The sequence below is a fragment of the Neofelis nebulosa genome, chromosome 6 (assembly GCF_028018385.1).
Source record: "Neofelis nebulosa isolate mNeoNeb1 chromosome 6, mNeoNeb1.pri, whole genome shotgun sequence".
In the NCBI taxonomy this organism is placed as follows: domain Eukaryota; kingdom Metazoa; phylum Chordata; class Mammalia; order Carnivora; family Felidae; genus Neofelis; species Neofelis nebulosa.
The window spans coordinates 55,004,332-55,031,889 of NC_080787.1; the positions used below are offsets into that span (position 1 = coordinate 55,004,332).

A 27,558-nucleotide genomic window follows, 5' to 3' on the forward strand; every position below is an offset into this window, starting at 1 on the left:
GTTCTAGAGTATATTTTATTGTGCTCCAACGCTATGAATGAATTCTTTGATAGTGGCTTTTTGTCACATGCATCTTTCATGGTTCAAGGAACCTAACCTGTTGGAATATTCTCCTGTTGAAGAGTTTGCTTTTATATCTAGTGACATTTATCATTATCTAAGGCCAGCTGCCTGACTTCTCTTCAGTGCTCTGTTTATGGGGTTTGAACATCTATAAATGGAAACACTAGCTAACCAGAAATTATCGCCAGGGCTTTCTGATAGTGTCCTGAGCTCTCACAACTTGGAATGTCCTGCAATATCTAACATGTAAGCACGTCAAATCATTTTCTAGACAGAATCTGAATCTCTTTTTCTGTTTCTCTCTCTCTCTCTCTCCCACTGTCTCTCTGTCTCTCTCATTCTCTTGCAACATGGAATTTGAAAAGCATGAAAAAGGAAGCTTATTAAATGAGAATTTAGAGGAGAAACTGACGGTAAGATGTGTGAGATTTATCACAGATTTATAATGTAATTGACAGTAAAAAAGCAACTATCACAGACTGAAAAAGTTGTACTAACTAGCTTGTATTTCCATGTGTTTTTTTTTTTTTTTTTGTTTTTTGTTTTTTCTGGTCAACCGTCTTAAAATTAATGAGTTCATGGGTTTTGCTGAACACAGTGTGATAAAATTATTAATAAAATTTCAGTACTACAATGTGGGCAAAATGGATTTTAGTTGAACGATGTAGTTTACCTTCCTTTTTAAAACCAGAATCTATTTATTTTGAGCCCTTGTTGTGATTGTTCAATACTGGAAGATTATTTCATTAATTGAGATGAAGCTGAGCAAAGTCCAGTTTCTCTCAGAGATATTAGGAATGTGTAAAGAAAAATATATAAATATCCTAGTCTATTTTAATGTTTTATCAAATAAGTTAACAAACTTCTAGTGTAAGGGTAAAGTCTCTGAAAGTTTTAATTTTTTTGTTATGAAAGTTATAAAACAAGTTTACCTTGATGCTAAGAAATTACATGTCAATGAACAGTAGTGTTCACCTGTTTTTGCTCAAACACAAAATACACCATAAACTTGAATAGTAGAATGTGCTGTTCATGGCTCACCTGATGGGTGTAGGAGGCTAATTATGCTTGTAAGTTTACTGTGGCTATGGAGTTAACGTTACAACAGGGCATGGCTAATTTTAACAACAGTACAAGTAGCAAAACGTAAAACTATGTCAACTTTAAGACTGGGACTTCTGAAAGTCATGAGAATGCATTGTTCTGGATGTTTGAAATAGAGATTTATATACTCTTAATATGATGTTAAATCTTGAAAGAGGAAGAAATAAACCGGAGGGTTGAAAATTCTTGAAGTACATTAGAATTTCAAAGCTTTGAAGAAATATATTGACTACAATATAACTGAAAGGATTCAGATCATCATGTTAAATATTAGCAGTGGATCTCTGTTCTAGTGGTTGTCTAAACAAGTAATGGTCACTATTTGGCTTTTTGACTATTTTGGAAAACTATGGTTTATTATGAACTGACTGGGGTTTTGAGAGAAAAAGGTCTGGGTGACAGTTCTTACACCACAACTTCAAAATGTAGGACTGTGGGATTTTGTTGAGGCTTCTGAGTCTCTGTTAACTCACTAGTAAGATGGCGAGACATCATACTGATTTGAAGGGTGTCGTGAAGATGATAAACTATAATGTATGTGGATTCCCTGCTCTGAACTGTTATTTTCAAACTGGTGTAGGCTTGACTTGCTTAGAAAGTACATACCCAAAGTTTATTACTATGGAAAGAGAAATCTGAAATGTGATTCAAAGTAAAAGGAAAACTCAGATATACTAACCATCAAGGCTTAGTGGCTGTAAACCCATTATGCAAACAGAAAGAGAGTAAATAAATACATGAGTGAGAGTTGCTATGAATTATTGTGAAATTTGACCCAGAGGTTTTTGGCAATCTTTTATGGGAAGTTTTGCAAAATACGGTGGATGTGGGGCAAGTGAACAAAAATGAGAATGGTCTCTAATTTCACATTTTACTTTCTGGAGGGTCAGACATTCTGGATTCAGGACTCTATCTTGAACGCAGGTATAAATATAAAAGTGAGCAAAAACCTCTCCTTAGAGGAAGCAGCTATCACAAAGTTTATGAACATTTCCCTGGAGGAGAGCTCTAGGACCAGCCTCTGATTAAGTTCAAGAAGAGTGGAGGGAAACACGGGACAAATCAGAAGGCATGGGAATATCTAATCTGTACTGAGAAGAGATGGTTCTTGCAGAAGGGGGAACACATGAAAGTTTCGTAGTCTCTATAAGCACACAGAGCTACATCTGTAACTCAGATGTCTTTCAGATAAAGGAATTCTGCCACTGTTAGCAAGAAAATGTTACCTTATATTCAGTGTCTCTAAGAGAGCAGGAAAATATGTAACATATCTTTGAAAGTTTACTATAGAAATGTGGTTAATCCTGGTATAATATAGTATGACTGGCTAGGTTGCCAGATACAGTTAAAAATGTATTTTTGAGGGGTGCCTGGGTGGCTCAGTCAGTTGGGCGTCTGACTCTTCATTTCAGCTCAGGTCATGATCTCACAGTTTGTGAGTTTGAGTCCCGTGTTGGACTCTGTGCTGATGGTATAGAGCCTGCTTGGGATTCTCTCTCTGTTCCTCTTTCTCTGCCCACACACTATAAATAAATAAATAAATAAATAAATAAATAAATAAATAAATGTATGTATGTTTTTGTAGAGTTCACTAGGTTCTGAAAATTATTAAATTATTACAAACAGTAAAGTTTGTAAAAATATGGCTTTAAAAGGAGAGAATATTTTTCTATTAAAATATTTAAACATTGGCCCAGTATAATATTGCTGAATTATAATATGCGTCTTCTTTAAAATGAAAGGTGTACTTCTCATAAAGATCTGTATTATGAACAATGTTATGAAATATATGACACAATTAAGACATTTACATGATTGGCTGAATTTGAAAAAAAATTCCAAGGTGAGATCTATAGCAAATAAGAAAATCAAAAGTCTTACAGATTTTTTTTAAACAAAATTTTTTAATGTTTATTTATTATTGAGAGACAGAGACAGAGCATGAACATGGGAGGGGCAGAGAGAGGAGGAGACACAGAATCCAAGGCAGGCTCCAGGCTCTGAGCTGTCAGCACGGAGCCTGACGTGGGGTTCGAACTCACAAACTGTAATATCATGACCTGAGCTCAAGTTGGATGCCCAACCAACTGAGCCACCCAGGCGCCCCTGGTCTTACAGATTTTTAAAATTCATCAGTTTATTCTACTGAAGGATCTACACAAAAATAAAATAGGATTCTTTACTACATATCCATTATGGATCTCGCCTTATAGGGGGGAGAGAATTGCTACCTTTAGCTATTGACCTTTTTTTTTGCCCTGAATTCGTTGCTCTTTGGTGATTAAAATAAAGATTCCTGGGAGCTTGGCAATTAAAGGTGCATCAATAAATAATCAGATAAGAAATATGATACTCAAATCCTTCAAAATGTCCTAAATTTACCAAACCAATCTATTTTTCACAAATTGGTTGATATTATCACAATTTTTAAAATAATTTTTTAATGTTTATTTATTTTTGAGAAAGAAAGAGACATAGTATGAGTTGGGGAGGGGCAGAAAGAGAGGGAGACACAGAAATGGAAGCAGGCTCTAGGCTCCAAGCTGTCAACACAGAGCCCCACATGGGGTTTGAACCCACCAACCGCGAGATCATGACCAGAGCTGAAGTTGGACACTTAACTGACTGAGCCACCCAGGTGCCCCTGATATTGTTCCATTTTTTGACACATGAAAAGAAAAATCAATTAGCATGGGCTTAAAAGGACATTTCCATCCCTTGATAAACCAACAACATAGTAAGCTGTGGTAGATATTTTAGTCATCCCTGATTCTGCAAAATCCAAATTATTCTGAAGGTAGTTTTTGTGGGGGTGCAGGGAGGGAGAGAACTATTTTGTAACAATACAGTTTTGTTTGCTTGGTTCCACAATAACTGATGTTGGAACTGAATGGATCTTTTGTTTTTCCTGATGAGGCTTGAGTAACTATTGTATCGTGAGTTCCCCAAAGTACATTCCTTAAAATTCTGATTTTCCATACTGTTCCATGAAAAGAGGTTCTAATCTATGCTTAAGAATATTCATGAAACACTGTGTTCAGAATGAACTGCACAGTCTATTTCCTTTTGGAGACTCCTAATGTATTTTAACACACTGAAGGCCATGAGACCCTCTGGAGGTTAATCTAGTATTTCTTAAACTCCCTACCAGTGTAATGCATTTTAATGTGTTTACCATGACAATGAATATTCTAACTAGTGTTCTCTAGTTTAGGAAGTAGTGTGTCAGTATATTAATTGTCTGATTTTATTTATGAGCTTCATTTTCAGAATAATGATACACAAAATAATAAATTTAAGCTGGGTATCATATCTATAACATGAGGTTATTTCTGGAATAGTGTTGAAAGTAAATAATTTCTGTTTAGTACATTTTAATAAATAAGTAAAATTAAGGAAGGACATCCTATTTCCTCAAATCTTTTTCTTTTAGATTATTAAACAAATCAATGAAGCATTTAACTTCAACTATAATTTCTTAATGAAAAGGAACAATTCATGTATTAACATAGTAAAAATAGTCATGCACTTCAGGGTATTCTGAAATAATGATGGCTCTTTCTCTAACAGATGAAAGCACAAATAGACTTTATGCATAAATCTAATAATTTCTATCCCATAAGTATAATATGTCTCAAGAGACAATTGTATGTTTCCAAGTAATAAATGCTAAGTCTGACAAATATAATGATAATAAGAAGGGTAAGTCATCCAATTCATTTTATGTTGAAGCTTCGTAGAAGCGAAGTAACATAGTAGTCAACCTCTGAATGTCATAAATATTGCTTTTTTGAGTAAAAAAAAATATGAATACTGAGAAATTATGTCATCTGACAGATTTTTTTTAACATGATGTATCTAATTATAAGGAGATGAAACTTAAATTTTTAATAATTGAAATTTTACTTTTTATATTTAAAATTTTTCAACTTATTTTGAATTTTTTGGGGAAAAGTTTATCCAGTGATGTGTAAATTTACCTGTGATCTCACAAGAAACATTATTTTAGTTTCATAAAAAAAGAGATCACACCATTTCTTTTTGAGACAATGAAAGAAAAGAAACTGAAGAAAAAAACACAGAAAAACTGAAATTCTGTGACAATTCAGGGAGTGCACTTCTAAAGTAAGGTGCAATTAGTTATTTATAGCTTCATTAACACAAATAAAATTAATTATTTACTATGAAGAAGTTTGTTAGCAAACAAAAAACATGGGACCGGCACTTTGGTGATAGTTTCCAATGTTAGTATCTGATGACAAATGTGGCTTTTGTTGGGGGACATCTTCATAGGTGCAAGCTTGTGTCTATTAGGTAGAAATGTCCTCAGCAAAAGGAGGATGAGCCTTTCAAATCAGTGGACATTTCTGAATGCCTGTGTTGAACAAGACAGGGTCCTATGGACTATAGTGGACATGATAGAGTCTTGGCCACTGAAGAGATTATTATATTTTATCATTTTTTTAGTAGGTTATGAAATAATAATGGTAAATTTTAGTAGCTCGGAAATATTTTAAGTAGAGAAAACATAAACATCCCAATTCTCTTTTCTCACATAGACTTGAGACAGCAAGTCTGTAATTATTCATCAGAATGTCTTAACAATGGAGCTATTGTAAATCATTTTATATAGTAACATATTTTATTCTGTCATAATATTGACTATTAGCAGTCACTCAAAGGACGTGACCCCTGGTTGACCCACAATCTGGACCCCAGCAATTGGAGGCTCCTCCCCTTCCTACCACCACTTTCCTTGGAATATACATTCTGCCTATCATTCCACATGGGAGCTGTTTTTAAGGAGGTAGCCTTGAGAGAGTAAGGTGTTGTTGAGACCACCTGGATGATCGTGTCTGAACCCGGTTAAGGCCCCTATGCAAACTTTTATGATTACGCCAGTTGGGTGTGGAGATCTACTCATTTTGTGACGCCTAAGACAAGTTTAACAAGTAAGTTCCTTGCCTATTAAACCTGCCACCTAGCAGTCTGGAGCAGTCTGCCTATTTGGTCTCTCCTAGCTCTCCGTGTGTGGGGGACCAATTTCAAATTTCACCTGGGAAGCTCTCAAGATTTTGAATCAACACCACTTATCTACTTATTTTTCTAATTTTGTCTAACTAGAGTCATGGGTAACAGATACTCAGTAGGTGCTGACATACTTGAAAAAAAAACTTTAGACTATGGATGTTTCTGATGTGTCATTCAGAGCTGATTTTTAGTACAACTTGAGTGTTGATTTTGATCCATACCTAATTCCTGACAAGACAACATCATATAATAAAATAAGTGGTAAATTTAGATTCATAATCCTCTTGTGGTCAGGTCCTGGATCTATGTATCTTTATCATAATGGATTGCCCTGGATCCTTTTATGCTAATTTTTATAGTGACGAAAAGGAAAGAAAGATGTAAACAAACAAATGAACAGCTACATCTCCTTCTCTTTGGCATCTGATTATTTATTTTAGAAAACTCTTTCCATTTCTCTGCCATTTGTAAGACTGGACCAATGACTCTTGCTATGTTCTGGATTTTACTGATAAAGTTGCTTTGGGTGCCCATTTTGTTGGAGGGATCATTTTGACGGTAGAGGATATAAGTTAATTTGTCCCCAAACCATCTTTAAGAATGCTGCTGGTCTCCTTAACATGTTTGTGGTGTCTACAGTACATTCTGTGTCTCTGTGTGGCACCTCTCCCAGGATGGCCCATTCATGAAAAGTATATTTTGCATTGATTAATCCTTTTTCTCCAGAGAGGGCTAGAGTTCTGTAATTAGTTGACATCCAAAATACTCTGGAAATAATTATCTAAAAAAAAAGAGAAAACAGATGGGCATTAATAAGCAACATGTTATAGTGTTTCAGTGAGTATCCTTCAACTGGAAGGCAAATGCAGGAAATCCAGGACTAGGATTCTCTGCGTTTCTGAACTCAGTGTCACTTCTGAATTTTTAGTAAGATTAATTTATTCCCCTTTCTTATGGAGATAAGGACTCCCTAAGAAGTCAGTAAAGCGGTTGTAGGATTGATCAGTCAGCACCAGGTATTAGAGAGTTCACAGGTTAAGATAATGTTCTCCAAAGAACTGAGACATCCCTCCAGCATTATGAAGGATAAGAAGATTTTGATTTTACCCCAGGTGAAGTATAATCGCAAAGAATAACCATTAAATCTAATCATTTGGCAGATCAAAGTAAAAGTCTAAATAATTGCTCTTAAGTCTCATTTTGCATAAGAAGTAATTCCACCCTAACTTCTTTCTGGACTCCTTTTCATAGAGCTAGTAACAGAATTTTAATAATACTTGAAGACTCTGTAGCTTGGAATAAAAAAGAAAAAAGGAGGGAGGAGACAAGATGCCATGGATCATTGGGATCCATAGGAAATTACTAAGCAATAGGAATTGAAGTCTTAATGGGTATAATTGCAGAAAGAAGACTGGAAAAATGACGAGTTAGGGTAGGTGAGCCCATGCATGTGTTCTGAGTACCATCTTAACATCTATGAAAATCGAAACACAGAACCTGTGTGTGTGTGTGTGTGTGTGTGTGTGTGTGTACTTCTGACTCCAAAGAAGGGGTCTTCTCTCTTTTTCTAAGTGCCATCTAGTGTGGTAAAAAGTGTGTTGTATCTGAGTCGAGGAGACCATTATTGGTGTTCAAGTTGTGTTTGTGCGACTTTACTTCAATCACATAACCTTTGGTTTCCTTCTCTACAGCCTGAGAGATTGGGTTGGATTAGCATATATTCTCTAGCCTTTTATAAGTCTGTAGGAAGTATCCATTGGCTGTGTGGTTATTAAATCCTTTCCATACCAAACAATGCCTATTTACACAAACATTAGAAACCTTGAAAAATATTATATTTTTATGTCCTCACTGACCAAATGTAAAGTCGAAGTCCTTGTTATTAGTTTATTTAGACTGTGGTATAAAAAGTTCACAGTTCAGTACTCATGAGTTGAATTGCACAGATTTTTTATGTTTACGCGAAGAAGCCACAAAGATTTGAGAATGGGATCATGTGTGAACCTTATGGAATAGATTAAGAAAGTAGCATACAAGTGGCTTAATATTAATACCAAAATATTGTCAGAATAAAGCATTGTATGTTCTCATAATACTACGTAAAATAAAGTAGATGCTGTGTTTTCATCGGGAACAAAATTTTAGAATACATAAAGTCTGTGTTTTAAATGTTATTTCTAAGATGGGTTTCTTTAGCTCTTACTCATTCCTTTTTGTAGTTCTTACCACTCTCGGCAGTGTGCCTGACACAGATATCTTGCTTGGTCCCTGTGCAATTCTAATTTTAGTCCCTTTGCACTGCTGAAGGTTGAGGGAAAAAGTAGACTGCACCGAATGGCAAAATCCTCACCACCGTTTCCATTTTTCTTTTTCCTTTAAGAAAAATGAGGGCTGTGTCAGTTAACACCCAGGGACGGGAGGGGAGAGCAAAGTGAAACTGATAAGGAGCCAGATTTCTACTTTATGGTTCAAATGAAGTTCTTGAAGCCATCCAGTCCTTTGAAAACCACTGCTAATTAAAGCAGTGTCTGCTGATAATGTAAGTCTGAGATGCACTGTTTGAATGGATCTTTTGATGCAGCTCTGTGTGTTGGTGAATAACAGAAGGGAGATGGATTGCAGGCTTTAAGCGAACTGTGCTTTCACACTGACATTTATAACACACTGTACGTGTGGCGAAATATTTTCTAGGTTCTCATTGTGGGAATTACAATAACTTACATATCTAGTTCTGCCCCAACTACGGCTCCCCTCAGGGAATGACAAATAGACTGTTGTATTAGTGATGTAATTACATTACAGAGTTATGGGCTTTATTTTGCTACATGATCTTCATAAAAATAAGGAGGTGATTTTTTAAATGGTGAGAGGGTGTCTGTGGTTTAATTGCCAGTTTTCTCCTTTATTTACAATCTAAACATTTCTCAAGGGTACTTTCCTCAATTTTCTTCTCAGCTAATGGGTGTTGCCTTGTGTATGTAGCTTCTGGGGAAGACGTCACCCCCAGTTTGTTCTTCAAAATAGGCTTCCTGCCCTTGTGGATGTCAGAAGGCAGCAATTCAGAGACCACCTCATGCTTTTAAATACTAACTTGATGACATTCATCTCAGGAGCAGATGAGAGAGCCCCTAAGGTTGCTTTCCTAAACCTGTAATAATTTCTCTGGGATATCATGTCGTAGTGGGAGACCGAAGGAGGAAATGTCAGCATGAATTAATAAGCTTATCACAGAGAGTGGGGAGTTCTTTTAGAATATGTGAAGGAAACATGGGAAATAAAGTAGTTTTGTTCCAATTTTGTTTTTGTTCCAGTTGAGCTCAGCTTTAAATCTGGAAATTCCTGCATGTTTTGTTGTTTTATCTGCTTTTGCTTATCGATTCATCCATCCATCCATCCATCCATCCATCCATCCATCCATCCATCGATCCTGGGGGTCCTCTGCTTGCAGCTTGCTGACCTCCTGGTGGCCGGGACTCCTCTGCATGGTGTATGGAAGTAGAAGAGGGAGTTGGTCTTGGAGATTTGCAATGAATTCTCTTCTTTGCAACCCTATTAAAGTCATGACCCTAGTGGAATTTGCCTGCCTTGAGTCTGGTGCATCCTGCAGGGTTTGGAAAGATATTTATTAGGGTTCCTTCCCTGACTGTAGCTCTGTTTCATAGCATAGCCATATACCTTCATTTCCTTTTCATCTTCCAGAAATTTACGAGGTACTTTTTTGTGCTGACTGCTCTCCCCTTCCAAATCTTTTATTGTTGTGGGTTTATTCTTTTAAATTCCTTCTATTTTAATGGAGTCAAGAAAAGGATTTGAGAGAAACTGATGTATTCCATCAGCCATCTTGAACCAGAAGCCCCTGGATTTCTTTTGAAAGCTCGTCCTCAATGCTTTGTGTTTTCAGTAGGTGATGAGTGTTGTGGAATACCTTTATTCTTTATTGAGAGATACATGGCATTATGTGGAACTATTTAACATAGACTATGTTAAACGGAATGCCAAAAAATATTCTGAGCATATAACTAAAAGTATTTTATGCCATTTCTAAAAGTTTGAGTGTTGAAAATTAAGAAGTTTCTAGTTTTTACTCTTCTTTGTGCCATAGTGATTTTGGTGGTTAAATGCGAGGACTCTGGGGTAAGAATTCATATCTGGGCTCTCATGTGCTCAAACTATGTGAGCTACAGTTCCCTCATCTGTGAAATGGGATATGACTTACCTCCTGGGGCTGTTATAGGGACTGAAAATGAGGAAATATGTGGAAAGTGCTGTGCGTAATACACACTCAGTAACTGGTGGTCGTTAGAGATAGAATCATAGTGGTGCCCAAGTTATCCCTTGTGTCTGGGAAACCCTAGGTTATGATTGTAGTTTGTTTTCTTTAGACAGACCACGTGTGATTTCAAACTCACTCTCAGGCTAGAGGCCATGCTTACTTTCCCACAAGGAAGGGTGTTATCATCCAAGTTTTAATTATTTTTTTTTTTTAAGTTTATGTATTTTGAGAGGGAGATAGAGAAAAAGCGTAGGAGGGGCAGAGAGAGAGGGAGACAGAACCCCAAGTAGGCTCCACACTGTCAGTGCAGAGCCTGATGTGGGGCTTAAACTCACAAACCGTGAAATCACCACCTGGACTGAAGAGTTAGGTGCTTAACCAGCTGAACCATGGAGATGCCCCAAACTTTAAGTTTCAATTTTATGTCTGTCCTGTGAAGACTGACAAAGATTCAAAAATACATGGTGCCCTTTGTGAAAGACATTATGGCCCACTTTCCATGGGGAATAATTATGTTATATGAATGTAAGTACTATATAAACATAGGAATAAATGGCTACATTGTGAGTTGCAAATAATTAGGATCAGACCTAATATGTGACTCATATAATTAATAAAAATTATACTAGTAACAGCTAGACTTACCAAGTCAGGATAATTTTCAGGAGGGGAAGCATATAGGTAAGTAGAAGGAGAGTTGAGGAAGGCATCCTGATGCTTGTGTGTGTGCGTGTGTAAAATGTTCAAAAGAAGAACATAAATATGGTTGACAGTGCTGTCTGATTCAAAACAGTTGCAAATCTAGAAACTATTTCATTCAGGATATCATAGTTTGTATCTCTTACCTTCATCTGCACGTAAGATATTTTCCCAGGAAAGCAACACTTCCGACAATTGGTTAATTTTTTATTTAAGAAATTTTCTATACAACATACAGTTTCATACTCTACAAGTAGCACTGTAAATTAGTACCACTTTTCTGGAGCATGATACAGAGGTATTAAATAGTTACATGCTAGCCCGATAATTTTACTCTAGAAATCTGTTTGAAGTGAAGAACTATACAAACATTTGGTTATGATAATTATTACAACATTATGTACAAAAGTTAAAATACTGGGCACAGTAGGGGAATTAGTTACTAATCTACTATAGAATACAAGAAAATTTAAGAATAGTGGTATAGTGGAATATATATCACTTTCTTCCTACAAGGATACAGATGTTATGAATGATTCTTTTATGGACCCTCCATGTTGGCAGACCCACCAACATGCAATCAGTGAATATATTTGTGCAGCACATCTCTTGGAGCTAAGGCATAGAATCTTAATAATGCAAATAAAGGCTACAATACCACGGGTTGAGTTGAATTTTTCAGTTTTACTGAAATTTCAAACAGCGTGGTATTTTTCTTCACAATAATCTCACATATTTATGACTCTGCTGAATTGATGAGATCGTATCAGAGAAGAATTCAAGGTATGTCGTATTTGGTGCTCTATTCTTCATTTGACAGCAGATTTATAGAAACCTTGAGTGCTTTTGTCCCTTTGCCTGAACAGCTTTGGCCACCAGCAGACTGTAAAGTCCTCTAGGTCAGGAGCTGTATTTTCCTGGTACTTAGAACAGTGTCTGATACATGGGAAGTGGTGTTCATGGATGAACTGCATTGGCATGATGGTGACATGTCTCTGTGTGTGCATATGTCATTCACTTTATCTGATTTGATAAGTGACAGGGATCCCAAACTGATCAATCAAGTCAATCACTTTTTTTTTTAATGTTTATTTATTTATTTTGGAGAGAATGTGAACGCATGCTCCAGAGCCGGGGGAGGGGCAGAGAGAGAGAGAGAGAGAGAGAGAGAGAGAGAGAGGGAGAGAGAGAGAGAATCCCAAGCAGATTCCATGCTGTAGCACAGAGCCCATCATGGAGCTTGATCCTATGAACTGTGAGATCATTACCTGAGCTGAAATTAAGAGTCAGACGCTTAACCTACAGAGCCACCCATGTGCCCCCATGTCAATCACTTCTGATGGACTTGTAAGTCAACCTTATCAGTTTTGCTTGTGAGTAAAAATGGAAAGTATTGTCTTCCATGAAATCTCTGTGCAATGTGAGGAACATTAAATCTCAGGATGCTGGGTGCTCACACTTTTGGCAGAGGCATCAGCACCCTCCACTCAGAGTCCCAGACTTTGGTGTGGTGGCCATAGGCGTCCAAGACATTGGTGGCAGAATTGTAGATTTTTCCATTGGCAATAGCACTGAACAGTGTGACAGCCAGAATGTGACAGGAGGAAAATGGCAGACTCCATATGTTAGCCAAAGCACTAGTTCATGAAGCGATGACAGAGGTTGTGGAACTTTCTCAGAGTGGGTAGAAGTCCAGCCATAGAGATACTATTTTAATACCATTCATAATGATGAATTTGACCTCATTTTAGCACCCCCCCAAACAGGTTATATTACCAATTCCCTTGTGAAAATTAAGTACTACCAGAAAATGGTGTTTAAGTATTAGGTATTTTCAGATACCTGGAAATTCTTTACCACTGGCAGTTAGGATTAATGAGATACTTAGGAAATTGATAGAATCTGCATTTTCCTTTGAGGATTTTCATGTTTATTTTTGAGGAGCTTATACTTTTGCTTAGACCTTTTTTCTTATCCTACCAAATTCCGGTGCTGAGGGGTAGATTCTCCTCAGTCATACTCTGCAATGGTAGCTGCAGAGTATGGAGTATAATAGAGTGGAGGATTTCCAGATAGGTGGAATTTTTGTGCATTTGGTTTGGGTTTGTTTTTATAATACTTGAGATGTAAAGGGGATTATTTTTTGCTTCCCAGTATATTTAAATTCCCCAGGTACACTTTTAGGTTGATACTTAATAATAATTGTAGGAAGAAATGAGCTTATTTTCATTCTAAAGGCACTAAACATGCTGACATTTTTCTCATTACTCTGTTTTTGTTGATGTTTCACCATTGATAATGAGACAGCTATTGGTGGTTTAATCCAGTAGTCTAATATATGTTAAGACTTTATTCTTCCAGAGGATTTCAAGTTGAATTTTTAATGTGACACCCAGCTTGAAAACCAAGTATCTTTTGACTGATAGTTTATGATAAATGGGATAATCTGGCCCAGGTGATGATTGTGAAAATAGCTGGAGCATGTTTCACATTCCAAGAAGTAGACGAAGCACTTAACTTGCAGTCAGCACCGCAACTCTAGAAGGTAAAGGATATTGTTTTCATTTCACAGTTGAAATAACTAAGTCTTAAGTCAGTTTTCCAGGACATATAACAAGCCAGTGGAGGAGTTTCACCTCAGGATAATCTGGGTTTAGAACCTGCTCTCCTAACTGCACCTCTACCCCTCTCATTGACAGCTCCAGAACCTCGGCAAGTCTATTCACTTCTCTAAATATCAGAGTTTTTGACTCTAAAATGAAGATAACAGTAGTGACCATATCAAGGGGTTATTGTGAGAAATGACACATGCAATAATTTTGATAATTTCTTTCCCTGAAATTCCAACCAGTCACCAAAGTTTTAAAGGGAAAATGATTAGCCTAATTCATGTGAATTTGTAGAGCTGTTACAAATAAACCCAAATATATTGACTTAACACAGTAAAAACTTATTTTCTTCTGACTCGACAGCTCTGGGAGGTTCCAGGCCAGCCCTGGATGGAGGGATGAGGGAAGTGAGGCCTCAAATATGTTCTGCCCAGTAACTACAGAGTAGAAATCTCAACTTTGTCAACTGGGGGGTGAGGAATGGGGGAGGGGCACACACACATCCTTGAGAACTTGTGGATAATGCCAGGACTTAAAAAATGTTCATTTAACAGAGTAGAAAACTAGTTGCCAAGGAGTGGGGTGGGGGCACAGGTGAAGTAGGAAAAGTTGGTTAATATGAGGGAAACAAACTTTGTTACAAGATGAATATGTTCTGGGGATCTAATTTATAACATGGTGACTAGCTAACACTATATTGGATGATTGAAATGTGCTAAAGGGGTAGGACTTAAATGTTCTCACCAAAGGGAAAAAAAAAGGTAAATATGAGAGGTGATGGATGGGCTCATTAACTGGATGGGGGAATACCTTACACAATGTGTATGTATATTAAATCATAAACTTGATGTGTGGACTTTAAACACCATATAGTTTTATTGGTCAATTTTACCACAAAATAGGAAAAGACATCTCTCATAATACCTTGTGAGAGTCACAGGGGCATAGTAAGTGCTTGTAATACTTATTGATCTTGATTTTGGTTGACCCTTGAGATGATGAGTAATCAAAGGACTTGGGCAGTGAAAGGGGGTCTCTAATAGGTCACATTATTTTTTTCCCACACCGTGTTCTGCTTTTGTTTTTATTTGATTGGCAATGCAATGTGTACTCTGCAAAGGACTGGTGATAATATTCACCATGTTTCTATGCTGGGGGCATGTCACGCAGCTGTAGTTCCACCAGCATTAATCCTACATGTTTGGTGTCTGGAATCTTGCCAATCTTCCATGTCTCTCCTGGATTAACTCTATAGCCCAATGTGATTAAGTGGGTTCATATAGAGGATTTCTTCTCAAAGGACATTTGTAAGCCACTAAAACTGAGTAGATGCTTTTGTGTGTGTGTGCACGTGTATGTGAGAGAGAAAGAGATTTGTTGGTGCTTCTAACAAGAATATTGTTCTCTGTCATGATTTTGAATAAAGATGATGTAAATGGAAATGTTTAATAAAAGGGGAAGGATAGTATGTTAGTCCTTGGGAGGCTTAAGTTTATCAGATTTGTTGAGAAAGCAAAAGTCAGCAGCCTGGGGATACATTTTGAAAGGGGAAAGATCATTCTGAAAAAGAGATTGATGGATATCATAGAGAAGAATTGTGGGTAATGGTCAAGGCAAAGTTGCCAGTGCAGAGTGCTTAAAATGTCATGATGTCATGTTGGATTCAGAGATAGAATCATGATTCCAGTGCCTTCCAGCTGTGGACTTGTCTTTGGCAACTTCTCTTTAGTGAATCTTTGTTCTAAGTGTTGTTACTAATATTTGCTAATATTTTTATGATTTAGTGTGATATTAATAATTGCACCACCTAGATTAATGCATATGGTATTCAGAAAATGCTTGTTCACCACTCCCCTCACTCCCTGAATCCCTCAGAATTCTGCCAAGGGTCAGATGTGGTCCTAACATGTGGCATGAGTACCCATAAAATGAGCGAGAGTAAAAGAACATACTAGAGTATTGAATATGTCCTCTGATAACTCATCAGTACACATTTGTTCTCTGATATGGCTCCAGTCTGAGTTAAGGCTGTTGGTTTCATAGTGAGGACTTCTCTTCTGTATGGTCAGGGAAATTGAGCATGATCCTTCAAGTCAGGGAGTGCATGCCACGGGGGCACCTCATTCATTCATAATGGTTTCTAGAGGACTGAATGCTAAAAATGGTTTGTGGGTTACTGTTTCTCTGTGACAAGATTTCACGTACTATAAATGAGAAGAAGGAAAACAATGCAATCTCTGTAAAATAATTTATTAAGTATATTTAATGACTTATCCTTTTTTGATATTGTGCTCTTCCTGTTTTGCTTTTAAAATTTTCTTTATATTTATGAAATGATTATGAATCCTTAAAAAAGTTACTAATCTATGAATTACAAAAGTCTGGAAAACCACTTTTTCTAACATTTTCGTCTCTGCTTTCAGATGTCTTTAGAAAGGTCTGCTGGATTTTTTTTTTTTTTGTCATTACCAAACTGTGACTTCTTACCATGTATCATATCCCATTTTCTTTTGCTTCTTTCAGAGTCCTCATTTTCTCATCTAGCAAACAAATTGATCTTTGTCATATGCAAACACTAAAATTAAATTTTTTTCTATCTTATAATTCTTGTCCCATGTGTAAGTAAGTAGTCACATTTACTTTTCACATTAAGAAATTAGACTTAACACTAACAAAGGTTTTGAGCACATATTATGTAGATAGGCACAGTCCTTGGGATTTGTATATGCATTGTCTCATTTTTACGTCATCATAGCCTTGCTTCATGTTCCCTAAGACTCTGAAATTTCTTTTTCTCTTACAGAACTGGATGTGTTGTCAAGTGGTAACTGAGAAATTGTATTATATTAGGTGTTTAGAATTGTTTTTAGAGGAATTCTTATTTTTTAAAAAATATTTATTTTGAGAGAGAAAGTGCATGTGTGCATAAGTGCAAGAGGGACAGAGGGAAAGGGAGAAAGGGAATCTCAGGAAGGCTCTGTGCTGTCAGTGTGGAGCTTGACATGGGGCTCGACATCATGAACAATGAGATCACGACCTGAGCCAAAATCAATAGTCAGATGCTTAACCAACTGAGCCAGCCAGGTGCCCCTGGAGGAATTCTTATTAATGGAACTTCTGGTTAGAATTAAGATGTGTGTTTCATCAGAACTCAACTCAAAGAGAATCTCAAGAAGACCACGGTCCCATCATGTAAGTTAATAAAAGTAGAGTTACTTTTGGAAAATTTACCTCTGGTTGGTGTAGAAGATGCATAATAATCATAAAAATCTATACAACCAATTTGAATAAATTTTAAAGATTGACATGCTTTGGACTTTTGAACAATAAAAATATCACTAATAATGGATGTGAGCAAAATTGTATGAGATCTTTGGAAATTGATGTTTCTAGTAATTTTAGATCATGTTATATAAAAAGTTAAGTGGTTTATGTTTGACTTTCATCTTTGTTTCCTGGGTAGTTTGTTAGAGAAAGTGGTACTGTGTGATGACATTTTATGAACTTTAAATCATTCTCCTCTGAAAATCATGCTGGGAGCTGCCATTTAAAAACAAACAAACACAAATAAAATAGCTCAAGAGGAATAAATATGTTGGATTTAAAATGAGTGAATGTTATTGAATTGTATTAATGGCCCAGACTGATATTAAAGCCAGAATTTTACCTGTCTTTCCAAATGAAAAGCCTTCTTAACATGGTGTGAGTGGAGGCAATTGTGTCTCTCAGGTTTAAAGATGAAAAGAAATGAATACTAGTAACAAAAACACAAATTAGAAAATTTTCTTTGGCCTGGTGCTGAACTGTGAATTTGGTTTCATATGAGGGAATAGATGTTAGCTGCCTATATGAAACTGAGTGACGTTGGTTTACTCAGTGACCTAAACAAGCAAGATTATAATTAAGAGCATAATATTTTAATTCTGTCCTTAAATCTCCCAGTCTCTTTTGATTTATCTTATAGTCACCATGCTGCACATTACATCCTTAGAGCTTATTAATCTTATAACTGGAAATTTGTACCTTTTGACTGCCTTGACTCCTTTCCTCCAGCCCACACCCTCTAGAATGAACTATAAAATGAAATTTAAAAGAATAGAGGTAATGTAATATATACAGCATGAGTGCTGTGCTATAGTGAGTTATATGTTGACTGGTCAGCCATGATAAAATGCTAACCATCTTTAGCCCAAAACTGAACAATAACCACAGATTTCTTCACTTGAAGATAGCTAGAACGTTTACAAATAAGAAAATACCTGCTCAGCAGTGACTATGACAATGCAAACATCATACATTTGACCTGAAAGAGGGTTTGACAGCACAGACACTTGTTAGCAAGTTACATTTTGTGCATCGATATCTATCTATACATCTATATCTAACTCTGTCTCTATATATTGATATATTAATACAGTATAGAATATAGTATGTTAAAAGTTAAACTGAAGCATAAGGGTTTGAGCAGACATTGGTTTGAGTTTGGCAGTGCTAAAGTGGAAGTGGTTAGTGGTGCTCCACCTGCAGGAGCTGGGGAGACTTTTTTTTTTTTTTTATGAAATTTATTGTCAAACTGGTTTCCATACAACACCCAGTGCTCATCTGGAGAGACTTTTATAGCATGAGGTGGAAGCAAAGCAAGGAAATTATTTTATCAGTTAAAGCGTAAAAAGTTGCCTTACATGAGAAAATCTACTTGGCTCTATGTGAAGGGTTGTCCTTAGCTTTAGATTTCTTCACCTTGAGGCATGACAGGCTTAGGTTTTGGTTTGCTTACATGGGCTAATGCATGTCAGCCACCTGAGTCTAATGGCCTTCTTGTTAATTGATTGAACAAGTAAAATCATTGAGATTTAGATATTGCCTCTCATTATCATTTTTGAACACTTACAGTGTATAAGGCTATTTACTTTCATTCATTAGTAGTCCATTCATCTGTTTAAAAATATGTTTTGAGCATCTACTGTGTTCTTGGTCCTGAGCACATAGAGTGGAAATGACCAACTAGGTCACAGCCTTCGTGGGACCAGCATTACAGAAGAGGGGAATGATAGGGCTGGCAGTAATCCATGTAAAAAAATAGACAAGGTAATTTTAATTAACAATAATGGAAAAAGAAAACAGGATGAAGGAATAGAGATTGTTAGAAGTGAGAGGGTAGATGGTGGCTATTCTCTTTCTCAAAATAAGTAAATGAATTAAAAAAATAATAAAGGGACCAACAGTATCCAGAGTTGGTGAAGTATCTATCACAATATGAATGTAAGTGTTTTATAGTCTAGTGAGGCCACTTTCAACAAAATGTGGTAGGCTCCTTGTTCGTATGTAGCGAGTTGAATGGTGCCTCATGCTCCCAAAAGATAGGACGAGCCCGAACCTGGTAATTTGACCTTATTTGAAATAAAGGTCTTTGTGGGTGTAATTAAGTCAAGGAATTTCAGATGAGATCATCCTGGATTAGGGTGGACTCTAAAGGACACTCTTAGAGTGTCCTAAAAGAAGTGGAGAAGACAGACATGAAAGAAAGCCATCTGATGATGGAGGCAGAGGTTGTGTTCTGTTGCTACAAACCAAGTACCTGGAGCCACCTGGAACTGGAAGAGGCAAGGCTTTCCTCCTAGAGCCTTCAGAGAGAGCATAGCCCTGCCAACAGCTTCATTTTGCAATTCTGGCTTCCAGAAATGTGAAGGAACATATACACCTATTGTTTTAAGACCAAGTTTGCATTATGGCAGCCCTGTGAAACTAATTCACAAAATATATGAGCCTTTCATGTAATAGCATTGTAATGGCAAAAACTGGAAACTAAATGCTTGTTATTGTGTGGCAGGTTAACTATAGGTCATTAAAAAAAATGAAATCTAGTTATATTGGTAACTCATCAATAATGTATTGTTAAGAAAGATGTGAAAATAACACAACTATGTATATTTCATTTTTGTTAAATAAAACCAAAGCACTGTGTTTGAATATACATTTGACATAAAGTGGCCCTGAATGTGAGGTGATTCTCCATTTTTCTGATAGGGACACCAGAATTTTGGGGCTAACTTGAGTATGTAAATCTTTAGGGATATAGATGAAATATCAAAAGTCTATGCATACATTATTAATTTAGGTAAACATACCTTTTTGACAGCACATACATAAGATAATATTAACCTAGACACAGGTCCCTGGGTGGCTCAGTTGTTTACGCATCTGACTCTTGACTTCAGCTCAGGTCATGATCCCACGGTTCATAAGTTCGAGCCCTGCATCCGGCTCTGGACTGACAGTGCAGAGCCTGCTTGGGATTCTCTGTCCCTCTCCCTCTGCTCCTCCCCTGCTCATGCTCTCTCTCTCTCTCTCTCTCAAAATAAATAAATAAAGAAAGAAAATATTAACCTAGACAGCTTTGTTTTTTCTACTCTTGCATTTCTTTTCAATTTTTATTTTGTTTTCAAAATTTTAATTATTTTTCATTGAAGTATAATTATCATACAATGTTACATTAGTTTCAACTATATATTATTTTATTTTTGACATGTTAGGAATTACTTGAGATCATTTCAGGCTTTCTCTAAAAACTGCTGCTCTAAACAAACTTAGTGAGTTAGTTACAGTGGCTGAAGATCACCCCAAATTATGGAATCTTCTCAAGCTGTTTTTTAGGGGTAATATAGAGAAATCTGATGGAGAATGATTATAGACATTAGAGAAAAATAAAATCATTTCATGCCTGTAAAACAAAATCATTTTCACTGAGCTCAGTCTGGTCAATAAACTGTTATTTAGCATTTGTATATAAATTGAAAACTATTTGGGAGGATATAAACCAAGCTATGTCCAAGTTAACAATGGTTACCATGAGGAATTGGATTAGCAACGATCAGGTTGTGTTTGTGTGTATGTATGTGTGTGTTTGTGTGGCTTTCACCACTTAGTTACATACTTCTGTGTTGTGGGACTGTATTGCATGGCATACATTACTTCTGAAATACTAATAACGCTACAAAAATCACAAAAAAATTAAAAAATATACCAATCTTCCAAGATCCAAGCTCCTTTTAACCGTGTCCTCATTCTTATCCAGAAATGATTTCTCCCCACTAAATTCTCCCAGTGGATTTTCTGTCTCTCTTTTATGCTATTCCTTCCCAACACATGCATTTATCCTTTGCTAAATAACCTTAATTTGTTCCTGAGAACCCTGCTGCAGAGTGAAAAGTTATTGAATAAATATATCTAGTAATTATTTTTCTTACTCTTAATTTTATCTTAAATTAGCATACAGTATAATTGACTTTTGTATGCAGTTCTATGAATATAATACATCTCTAGAATTGTATACACTGCAACTGTATACATTGTAACAGAGCAATTCAATCTCTTTAAAAAACTCCCTTGTTGGGGATACGGTATGAAATTTCAGATTGCCCTTTTGTAGTTACATCTTCCTCTTCCTCTCAACCCCTGGCAACAAAATAAATCTGTGGATCTATTCTCTGAAACCATAGTTCTATCTTTATGACAATGTCCTATCAATAGAATGGAATAGTATGTAACATTTTGATACTGGCTTCTTCCACTCAGCATAATACCTTGGAGATCCATGTAAGTGGTTGCATGCCTCAAGAGATCAATACTTTGTTCCTTTACTGTTAGGTAAGATTACATTGTACAGGTGTTTCAGTCTGCTTAACCATTCACCTACTGAAGGGCATTTGGGTTGTTTCCAATTTGGGGCTATTATGGATAGGGCTGTTACAAACAGTAGTGTACAGATTTTTTGTGTGAATGTAAGCCCTTATTTCTCCAGGGTAAATAACTAGGAGAGGACTTTCTGGGTCCGAGAAGTGTACCTTTATAGGAAACTGTCAAACCGGTTTCTCATAGTGGAAAAACCATTTTGCCTTCCCACCGGCGATGTGTGAGAGTTCTGGTTGCTCTTTATCCCTACCTGCAGTTGATATTTTCAGAATTTTTTATTATAGCCATTTTAACAAGTGTGTGATGGTGTCTCATCATGGTTCTAACTTGCATGCCTAATAGCTAATGATGTTGATAATTTCCTGTGCAGATTTGACATTTGCGTATCATTGCTTAAGTGTCTCTTCAGGTAGTTTTGCCATTGCCAAAGGATTGGACCATTGATTAGTTTAGACTAGTGTTTTTCAAAGGCTCACTATTGGCATTTGAGTGGTTAATTCCTAGTTTTATAGGCTGTCCTACTCATTGCAGCTCATGTAGATTCCCCGGAGTTGGGACACAAAATCCTCAAGGCACATGCCATTGTGATGACCAAAAAATGTTTTCACATTTCCAAAACTCCACTAGGAAAATGGCAGCATCTTTGTGAAAACCACTAGTGTAGAAATTAAGATTTTTTTCACTGTTCCTGGAATCAGGTCAATTTTCTCCAATTCATGTGGAGTTTGTGGGGAAAGAGTGGGGACCTTAACACTATCAGCATTCTTCTAGGGAAGAAAGGGTATGAATGCTGATCAGACAACCAACATTGTCCACTGTGATTTAACTCAACTTCTTTCTCAACTTTCTCTGTGTCTGTGGTTTTTACTCACAGCCTTTCTGTGAATAAACAATTGACAACAACCTCTCTGGATGGTCCAAACATTGTCTGGATCAAGTTCTTCTCACTACCCATTACCTCAGGCAGTGTGTGTGTGTGTGTGTGTGTGTGTGTGTGTGTGTGTGTATGTGTGTGATTTTATAGCTAGGAGATGTATGAGAAGGGTCGACCAGCCCCTGTTGTCTTTCTCTTCCTCCTCTTCCTCCTCTTTTATTTCTTCTTCTTTTTGCCTTCAATAAATACATTTACTTATTTATGGCTGCATTTTCCATTTTCACTTATTCCCCTAGTAACCAATTTTAGGATCCCAAACAAATTATTCTTTTTAAAGTCATGACTCTTAATGACAATAGTAGGCAGAGAATTGAACAGTATAATAACTGAAGTTATCATCAGAAAGTTGTAGTCTAGTTGGGGATAAAATATGAAATTACATAGGGACATTTAGAAAAATGTCTACAAATGAATATTCTGTGATAAAAGCTAAATATGTTGGGGAAACACAGAGCAGAGGAATTGTAGACAAAGTGCAGGGTCAGCAGACCGAGAGTCACAGGCTCTGTCCTGACAAGGGGCAGCTTACTGAACCTCTCTCCCTCCACTTCCTCACTTACAAATTAGGAATGAAGTTCCTTCTCCTATAAACCTGACATGATGCCTGCTAAGGCACCATGGTAATATCTATATACAATTTACACAGACATGTGAATATACGTTATATATATGTACTGCATAAATGTATATATGTATATAGGTATGTGTATGTGTATATATAAACCTACACATAAACTGGTAATAGATATCACAATGTCTTAAAAGTTGGAAAGGTAGGAATCTATCCATTACCAGCATCATCATCATCATCATCATCATCATCATCATAATTTTATTAGTCAGTGTTCTCCAGAGAAATAGAACTAATAGGAAAATTATCTATTATCTATCTATCTATCTATCTATCTTCTACTTATTATCTATCTAGTCTATCTAGTCACCCTTCCTATCTGCCTGTCTTCATAAGCAGAGATGAATTATGGGGATTGGCTCATATGGTTATGGAGGCTGTGATATGCCACAGTATGCCATCCGCAGGCTGGAGAACCAGGAAAGGCAGTGGTAGAATTCAGTCCAAGTCTAAAGGCCGAAGAGCTGGGAGCTCTGATGTCTGAGGGCAGAAGAAGATAGGCATCCTAGCCTGAGAAGAGGGAGAGAATTCTCCCTTCCTCTGCTTTTTTGTGCTATTCAGCAGTCAAAGGATTGGATGATGCCTGCCTACCTTGGTGAGGGCGGATCTTCTTTCCTCAGTCCACTGATTCATATGCTAGTTTCCTTCAGAAACACCCTCACAGACACACCAACGAGTAACGTTTTGCTGGCTACCTAGACATTCCTTAATCCAGTTAAGCTGACATATAAAGGAATCATCACTATCATCCTCATCCTCATCAACCCTTAATAATGGATGTTTGTCTGGCTTGGGAGGCAGGAAAAAGATGATGAATGGGAAAAGAGACGTAAAATATAACAGGGAGTAAAGTATCATCTGGAAAGATTTAGAGCTGGTTATGCGTGTTTGGTATAAACTGTAGGCAAAAGCCTCAAGACACTGAGAGATTTTCTACCAGTGTGCTCTGAGATTTCTGCAAGCACAGCTCCTCACCACATCCCTTTTTTCTACAATACTCTTAAACCTTCTTTAGACCCAGCGCTGCTTCCTTTGAGGTAGCCTCAGTCAGAAGAATGGGAACATGTACTCCCAAATGCTTTGTGTAGCCCAATGCTGTCTCCTCCAAGCTGGACCTCTTTAGAAAATATCTTAGCTTTATCTTTTAAAAAGAAGGCATGTACATTTTTCATTTTACTACATGGCATGTTTGTATTCGTTTTAAAGTGAAAGTCATGTTTTAAATTAATAAGGGTTTTTACCTATCTCCCTTGTGATTAGTTTAACTGTAATGAATCAAAAAGATCAGTTTTGAAAAACTGAGCTGAATTGAAAAAGTTCAGCATAGCATGTCAGGCCTGGTGTCTGTAGAATTTCTCTTTTTGGTGTTTGAATTTATTCCAGATATTTTTATTCTTGCTTACCCTCAACCCTCTCTAAGGATAGCTGCTCTACTCACAGCTCTATGACTTTAGTGTTTTGTGCAAAGGATATTCTCCAACCATCTCTATGTAAAGCAAACTGATCCAGGGGACCCAGCCAACTCAGAGCCAGCACAGATGTGGGCTGGGTTCACTTTTAGTATTAGGGACTAGGATGCTAGTTTGGGATAAGCTACCATGTAGAAAGAAGTGAAGGAGTTCATATGGGAGACCAAACCTTGAGCAAGCAGTGGAAATCCAGTCTTAACTATTTTTTAAAATTTATTTATTTGTGTGTGTGTGATAGAGAGAGAGAGAGAGAGGGAGAGACAGACAGACAGACAGACAGACACAGAGTGCGAGTGGGGAAGGGGCAGAGAGAGAGAGAGGGAGACACAGAATCAGAAGCAGGCTCCAGGTTCTGAGCTGTCAGCACGGAGCCCGATGTGGGGTTTGAACCCACGAACTGTGAGATCATGACCTGGGCCAGAGTCAAGCCAAAGTCAGATGCTTAACCGACTGAGTCACCAGGTGCCCCCAGTCTTAACTAATTTAAGGGAAAGTCAGATGACAAAAATGCTAAAGATAGCATTATAGAAAACCTAGTATGGAAACAGTGTGTGGAATGGAAGAGGATAAAGAGAAACTGGAAGCTGAGAGCTGTGTAGAGCCTCACTTACCTCAAGACTGTGAAGTCAAGGTGGACTGGAATGGGGTATTGGCTGTGGCATCAAGGAGATTCAGATCTCTGAGAAGTTATGTGTTTTGCTACTTAATCTTGAAGGGTTACCAAATCGACGATGACATCAGTGCTTCTTTCTTCCTTTCCGAGTAGAACACAAGCCAAATTTCTTGGAATTTTTAGAAAGAGCACTTACATTATCATTATGTTGCTAGTACAGATTTAGCAATTGACAGCCAACACAGTAAACAGTCTGGTCATTTTAAGCATTTAGTCCTTAAATTTGACAAACGTGTCAATTACCTTGGTGGTTCCTTGTTCAAGAATTAAAAGCCACAGTCAATTTTAAATCCTGCCACAATTCTTTAGCAGCGAATGAAAACAGAATGCCAACTAGCCATCCTTCAATGCCTTGCCTTGAGTTGTTGTCCGTAAACATGATGTGTGTTATTGATGAGACGTGGAGCTCTATTTCTTTCCAATTAAGTGTGATCGCTCTGGCGCAAATAGGACACTGTGTGTCCCAGGATCTCTCAGTATTGTTTAAAGTGTACACTTCAGGTTGTTGTTTTTTTGTGTTTTTTTGAAAAATGGCAATGTTTAGGAAGTAATTCAAGCCAGTGGCCCCTTGCTGGTTATTGTTCATGGCTAACAATAACCATTGTTAAATGCATGGCTGCTTTTGCCAACTAAGTTTTGGATGTTTGAAAGCAATCTTTTCCATTAGTGAGTGGTAGGCTTTTTTTCCCCCCAACATAACATTATTTCCAAAAATGACCTTAAAGTTCATTCTAAAACCATTAATTAATTTGCACTTCCGTTATGAAGACTTTAGGGGGTATTGAGCCAGTGAAATGAATGCCACATATATTAGAAAGAAATAACCAGACCTGACCAGGGGAAAGGACTTAGGAACCAAGAATTTCTATTTGAAAGCTCCTTTAAAAGCTTTTCTTTAGCACTGCTTAAGGTGCATTAGTTTTCTTCCAATCTGCAATGGGATACAGTAGAATAAAATTTCCTGTTGAGGTTATATAACAGGAAATCATTTGTGGAATTATTCACAAAATTTGACCTGTAGGAAATTCTGGATTTTTATTTAAAAATGTTATATTTATTTTAAACCGTTATTTTAAACTTGGTTTCAAATTGTTCAGTTATACTTTCCTCATTAGAAATTCATGAGGCATGGTATCACAGTATCCATGACCAAATTTTGAGAGCTTTAAATTTCTCAAGGAGTATGTTCATGGCAAACATATAAATTTGATTTCCCAATGAATCATCATGACCTATTTTTATTATGCAGTTAGAGTTGCCGTGGATGCTGAGAGAATAATAGCATATTTAGCAGAGACCTCTAACTGCATTTTTTTAAAGGATCAGCTGTATTTGGTGGCAGGCTCTATCTAGGCAAGATTATTAAGTGAGGAAGCTGGTATTTTTATTCTTTCTTTGACCAGCCCAATCATTGGTACCTATATTTCCCTTATTTCCAGTGTCTTCAGAAACTCATATCTTCTTTTTCCCAAGAGTCCACCAACATATGCTTTTCACAAATGTTGGATAACTTAATTTATATTAGCTTTAAATGTTGACCAATGGAATGCTATTCTTAAGGGATAGGCGTTATTCTTTTGGGAGGAGTGGCTATCATTTCTAAGACAAAACCTTTTTTTTTCCTTTCCTAGAAGTTAATAACTTTCACTATGGAAAATACAGTCAAACAAAAAGAAAAATTCACATTATCTTATCTCTCTGAGACGACTTCTGCTAACCTTGATATCTATTCTTCCTGTAAAAAAATGGAATCATCGGGGCGCCTGGGTGGCGCAGTCGGTTAAGCGTCCGACTTCAGCCAGGTCACGATCTCGCGGTCCGTGAGTTCGAGCCCCGCATCAGGCTCTGGGCTGATGGCTCGGAGCCTGGAGCCTGTTTCCGATTCTGTGTCTCCCTCTCTCTCTGCCCCTCCCCTGTTCATGCTCTGTCTCTCTCTGTCCCAAAAATAAATAAAAAATGTTGAAAAAAAATTTAAAAAAAAAAAAAAATGGAATCATCTTGTTTGCAAGCTTTAAACTGTAGTTTTCTCTTAATTTATGATATTTTCTATATTTTCAAACATGTTGATAAGCTGTATTTAATATTTTCATGATTTTGTACTACATGACTATATTCTAAGTTATTTAAACAATCCACTATTATTTGACATTAAGATTGTGTCCATTATTTCACTATTATAAGTTGCCAAAATTAACATTCTTTTGCCTATGTTTTCAAATGATCATATGAGGGAACACCTTGGATATGATACCTCATTGTCAGTGAGTCAGGGACAGAGAAATTTCTTCACCCATGAAATCATATCTGCTTGTTGCAGATGATGGCCTTTGTCCACTCTTGAAAATTAACTAAAATTGAGCTAATTTGGCATGCATTGAGG

The 27,558-nt window shown here is 36.9% G+C and overlaps 1 protein-coding gene across 1 annotated transcript in view; it reads left to right on the forward strand.

Moving 5' to 3' along the window:
- The first annotated feature begins 315 nt into the window (after positions 1-315).
- MLIP (muscular LMNA interacting protein) overlaps positions 316-27,558 on the forward strand; it is a 245,275-nt gene continuing 218,032 nt past the window's right edge. Inside the window, exon 1 of the mRNA XM_058734280.1 lies at positions 316-476. Coding sequence (XP_058590263.1) covers positions 414-476 — 63 coding nt within the window. The 5' untranslated portion in view covers positions 316-413. The remainder of the gene's footprint in view (positions 477-27,558) is intronic.